The sequence below is a fragment of the Bidens hawaiensis genome, unplaced genomic scaffold (assembly GCF_021521415.1).
Source record: "Bidens hawaiensis isolate Kalapana, Puna unplaced genomic scaffold, B.hawaiensis_p1.1 tig00034517_1, whole genome shotgun sequence".
Classification (NCBI taxonomy): Eukaryota; Viridiplantae; Streptophyta; class Magnoliopsida; order Asterales; family Asteraceae; genus Bidens; species Bidens hawaiensis.
The window spans coordinates 18,265-24,149 of record NW_027505322.1 but is presented as its reverse complement, the minus strand read 5'-3'; the positions used below and the strand labels follow the sequence as shown (position 1 = coordinate 24,149).

General features: G+C 43.7%; 1 protein-coding gene across 1 annotated transcript; it reads right to left on the bottom strand.

The window, feature by feature from the left end:
* Window positions 1-467: 467 nt before the first annotated feature.
* Window positions 468-4,728, bottom strand: LOC143612366 (uncharacterized). Its single transcript, XM_077086371.1, has 6 exons — window positions 4,199-4,728; window positions 2,821-3,959; window positions 1,983-2,214; window positions 1,554-1,699; window positions 1,041-1,100; window positions 468-937 (listed from the first exon to the last, which is right to left on the bottom strand). Exons 1-6 carry the CDS (start codon window positions 4,726-4,728, stop codon window positions 468-470), a joined length of 2,577 nt encoding a protein of 858 aa, XP_076942486.1.
* Between the last annotated feature and the right edge of the window lie 1,157 nt (window positions 4,729-5,885).

Sequence of the window (5,885 nt, the reverse complement as noted above, 5' to 3'; positions counted from 1 at the left end):
GAGAATCTTCGCGAAGATGCAAGTTTGACCGTTGACTGTTGACCATTGACTTTGACTTTTGTTTTGACTTTTTGGCATCTTCGCGATACGCGAAGATGCAAAGCATAGCATCTTCGCGATACGCGAAGATGCAACTTTCCAGAAACCAATTTTTTATTAATTCAGCTTGAAAAATGAATCTCTTGTTTGTTATTTGAGCTGATTTCCTCCACCACCCGCGTTGGTCGCCACATACCAATCACTTACGTACCTGGGGCTCCCTCTAGCAACGTATGTGCTTGCTTCCCCACACTCGATCCTTGCTCTACACTGCACAATTTGAGGAAAACTATTAGCTAACTAGACTCACTATACAAAAATAAAACTTACAACCGGTAAGCGCTGAATTGAATGTCTACAGCTCGACATTCCTTCATTCTTTAATCAACCGAGTATGTCGGCTCGTCTGCCAAAAAGCAAACTTCCGACTAGTGTATCTCTTCGTTTAAATCTGCATCCTCCAAGTAAGGCTTCAATCGATGACCATTCACCACTTGCCTCATATGATCATCAAAATCTTCAATCTCAACTTCTCCAAACTTTCCAACTCTCTTGACTTGATAGGGACCCGTCCACTTGCTCTTCAATTTGCCCGGGAAAAGCTTTAATCTCGAATTATACAACCACACTCGTTGCCCTTCCTCAAACGTCCTTCTTCTTAGCTTAGCATCGTGAACCCTCTTCATCTTGTCTTTATATGCGGATGCATATTCATAAGCCTCATCTCTCAATTCTTCCAATTCACATATGTTCAATTTTCTTTGTTTACCTGGACACTCATAATCTAGGTTAACATTCTTAACCGCCCATAGCGCACGATGGGCTAGCTCAACAGGTAAATGACACCCCTTCCCGTAAACCAATCGATATGGAGTGGTTCCAATAAGCGTTTTATAAGCTGCACGGTAAGCCCATAAAGCATCGTTTAGTTTATTTGACCAATCCTTCCGATCGGGTCTTACCGTCTTTTGTAAAATCTCTTTGATTTGCCTATTAGAAACCTCCACTTGCCCATTCGTTTAAGGGTGATATGGAGTGGCAATACGGTGGTTTACGCCATACTGTTTAAGCAATTTGCCAAAATTAAAGTTTTTGAAATGTGAACCCCCATCGCTAATGCTAACGCGGGGGACACCAAAAAGTGAAAAAATATTAGACTGGGCCAAATTACAAACAACGGTATGGTCATTCGTCTTGGTGGCGATTGCTTCTACCCATTTAGACACATAGTCGTCCGCCACCAAGATATATATATTACCAAATGAATTAGGAAACGGGCCCATGAAATCAATCCCCTAAACATCAAAGATGTCGACAACGAGGATTGGTTGCATGGGCATCTCGTCCCTCTTTGAAATACCACCCTTCTGTTGGCATCTAACACAATTTTTCACGAAAGCTGTTGCATCTTTAAATATAGTAGGCCAATAGAATCCGCATGCAAGCACTCGATGTCCCGTCTTCTGGCCGCTGAAATGGCTTCCACAAGGTGAAGAGTGGGCATGAGATAAAACACTCTGCATCTCCTTCTCCGGTATGCACCGACTCATTACTTGATCCGCTCCAACTTTGAACAAATCCAGATCTTCCCATGCATAGTGTTTTGCCTGCGAGAGAAAATGTTACTTCTTCTTCTTCGGCCAAAACTCCGGAATTGTATCTGCAACAAGAAAATTAATAATGTCAGCATACCATGGCAAGGTTGAAACAGAAAACAATTGTTAATCCGGGAAAGACTCATTAATAGCCCTCTCGTCTTTCTCCTCTTCTTCTTGTCCCACAAGTCTCGATAAATGATCCGCTACCACATTTTCGCTTCCTTTCTTCTTGCGAATATTCACATCAAACTCTTGGAGCAACAAAATCCACCTGATCAAGCGCGGCTTCGCGTCTTTCTTCTCCATCAAATATTTGACTGTGTTGTGATCTGAAAAAACAATTACCTTGCTCCCCCAAATGTAAGATCGAACTTATCAAGTGCATATACTACCGCGAGCAACTCCTTTCCTTTAGTGGTATAATTAATTTTAGCATCAGAAAGGGTTTTGCTTGCGTAGTATATGGCAACGGGCTTCTTATCCACCCATTGACCCAACACGGCCCCGACCGCGTAGTCACTTGCGTCACACATGATTTCAAATGGAAGTGACCAATCAGGTGACAACAAGACCGGGGCTTCAACCAATTTGTTTTTAAGTACATTAAATGCATTAAGACACTCCTCGTTAAAAACAAATGGCACATATTTTAATAACAAATTACACAACGGTTTAGAAATGATACTAAAATTCTTAATGAACCGTCGGTAAAAACCGGCATGACCCAAAAATGCCCTTATCCCTTTTATATTAGTAGGCGGTGGTAAATTAGATATAACTTGGATTTTCGCCCGGTCAGCCTCAATACCCCTACTTGAGATGACATGTCCCAAACCCGTCCCCTCTTGAACCATAAAGTGGCTCTTTTCCCAACTTAAGACCAAATTCGTTTCCACACATCTTTTTAAAACTTTAGTTAATTCATTTAAGCATTTTTCGAAAGATGAACCGAAAATCGAAAAATCGTCCATAAAAATTTCAAGTGAATCCCCGACCATATCTGAAAAGATACTCATCATACACCTTTGAAAGGCGGCCAGGACATTACACAAACCAAAAGGCATTCGCCTAAATGCGAAAGTACCGTATGGACACGTGAAAGTTGTCTTATGTTGGTCATCGGGGTGAATAGCAATCTGATTGTACCCCGAATAGCCATCTAGGAAGCAATAAAACTTCTGACCTGCAAGTTTCTCGATGATCTGGTCAATGAACGGCAAGGGAAAATGGTCCTTAGATGTTGCCGCATTCAACTTCCTGTAGTCAACACAAATCCGCCACTCGGTTACCGGTCGGGTGGCGATTTCCTCACCTCTCTCATTACGGGTTATCTGAATACCCGCCTTCTTTGGAACTGTTTGTGTCGGACTTACCCACGTGCTATCTGAGATCGGGAAAATGATACCTGCATCCAGCCACTTCAAGACCTCCTTCTTCACTACCTCCCGCATGTTTGGATTCAACCTTCTTTGTGCATCATGAGCGGGTATTGCCTCGGGATCGGTGATGATCTTATGCATGACAATGGATGGGCTGATCCCTCTCAAATCTGCTATCGTCCAACCAATCGCTTCCTTATGCTCTTTTAGGACTTCCACCAACGCCTTCTCTTGCTCGTCTTCCAAATTTGCAGCGATGATGGCCGGTAAAGTCTCACCTTCCCCCAGAAACACGTATTTCAGGTGTTTCGGGAGCTCCTTCAATTCAACAGCCGGCGGACTCTCCAATGATGGTCTTAACTGTGAATCAATGGTATCGGGTAACCGCTCCACTTGCTGAGACCATGGTGGTTTCCCAATACTCGCAGCATACAATTCCAGTACTTTCTCTTCTTCTTGTAACTGTAAGATATGCTCTACGGTTTTCCTGCAACAAATAGCACACTCCTCTATGGCATAATCCTCACTTTCGTGAGGGTTCAACCCATCAATGACTTCGGTCGCGAAGCATTCGTCACTCACCAAAGGGTTAGACACGTTTGAAAACACATTAAGCCGAAGATTCTTATTACCAAAATCCATGTCCACTACCCCAGTTCTACAGTTTATCAAAGCATTTGTGGTGGCCAAAAAAGGCCGACCGAGAATCACGTTCGGTTGTCGTTTCGGGTCAACCGTCACGTAGTCTAGAACCAGGAAGTCAACCGAGTAATAAAAATCTTCTATCATCACAATCACATCGGTCACGATTCCCCTAGGAAGCTTGAGTGTCAACTCGGCCAACACCACGGTGGTGTCGGCTTTTCTAAGTGGACCAAAGTCGTACTGGTCATACAAGCTTCCTGGGAGAATACTCACCCCAGCCCCAAGATATAACAATGCTCTAGTCATTTAAAATCGCCCACTTGAATGGGTATAATTGGCGTTCCCGGATATTGTAGCTTGGGTGGGAGGATACCCGTCAAAACCGAACTCACATTTGCAGTTAAGTCAACTTGTTTGGGCAACTTGTGAGTTCGTTTTTAAGTACACAAGTCTTTTAAATATTTAGCATATGCTGGGACTTGTTTAATTGCATCTATGAGGGGTAAATTAATTTTTACTTGTTTAAATATTTCCCACATTTCCTCCTGCTGTGGGCCCCTCTTTCTAAGTGTCGATGAGGTCTCGGGGTTCACCAATGCCCGAGGGAACGGAACGATTTTACTCGTTGAGCTCGTCTCCTTAGCGGTTGGTGTTCCCGTCTTGGTTTTAGTTTCAATTTTATTTTTATTTATTTGATTAGATTTAGTTTTTGGTTCAATTTCAACCTCATCGTCACTTTTCCCATCTTCCCCCAAGTCCTCCACCACACCTTCAACAAAAGGTGGTGGAGTCTCCCCATTATTATATATCTTACCGCTTCTAAGGGTACTTACCTGGCTGACATGGGCATTCTTACCACTCGAAGAGCTGCTACTCTGATGGCTCGAGTTCTTCAAAGTATCACTCGGCAGCTTGGATGGATTTCTTTTCAAACTCGCCACTTCCTCAGCTAGCTGGCTCACCTGTTTATCCCTCGCAGCATTGGCTTTCTCTTGGAGCTCTAACCTTTGGTTTACACTTTTATTCTGAGACTCTTGATATGTTTTCATCTGCTTCAGAAAATCCATCCCGTCCTTAATTGACTCCTCCTTGTTACTAGAAGAACTTCCTTGAACTTGTGTTGCCCCTTGACTTTGCTGACCCTACTGATAATTCTTCTGATAAACCTTATTATAACCACCCGACTCTCTTTGATTATACCCGTTTTGACCGCTACCCCTTTCGTTCCCATATGGACGCTGATTCGACCGATAACCTGGTTTTTCGGAATTACCTTAGAAGTTCGGGTTTTGCTACGTGTTCGGGTTTCCATAGCTGAAATTGGGGTGGTTTCAGAGGCCCGGGTGATAGGTGTTTGAATTCATATTATTATTGTAACGCTTCTCACCCTAAACGAAGTTCACCTCCTCTTCTTCCTCTTCTTTGTCTTCCATCACAACTCCACACGTCGCCACTACATGGCCTATTCCACCACAGCCCTCGCAAACTGTGTACGCCTTTCCTGACTTGCCTTTCTCTTTCACTCCCACACCCATCAACTGATCCAATTTTCTCTCCAACCTAGCCATACGATCATCCAACTCACCACTATCCACTGCTTTCACAACCGCCCTTTTTACCATGCGAATCGACTGAGGTTGCCTTTTCGAGTTCATTGCATGTCGATCTAAGTGTTGCCAATCTACATTCTCATCATTAATCAAAAATGACCCATTCGTGGTCGACTGAAGATCGCGCACATTGTCGCTCGTCAACCCGTCATGAAACGCTTTGATCAGCTCCCACAATGCGATCCCATGATGCGGACACGTTCTCAACAGCCTCTTGAATATGAAAATTCTCGCCCGACCCTTGCTGAAATTTCTGATGGAGGTTCGGGCTTCAGACGTTCTTTGCGGTGTGTAGTACTCGTCCAAAAACTGCTGAGCCAGATCTTGCCACATGTAAATGCTCGCTGACGGTAGAGATAAGAACCACTGCTTCGCTAGATCTTTAAGACTGAACTGAAAAACCACTAGCTTGACTTTATCAGCAGTGAACCATTGACTCGAGATAGTGGCACAAATTGCATTGAACTCGCTCAAGTGCAAGTACGGTTCTTCTGATGCTTTCCCATGAAAAGTAGGCATCTCGGTCAGGTTGCTTTGCCTTACTGAAAACGTTCTTCTTTCTCGGACCGGGATTACAATGGGAAGCGGGTTCGTGGCCACTTGTGGAAAATTTT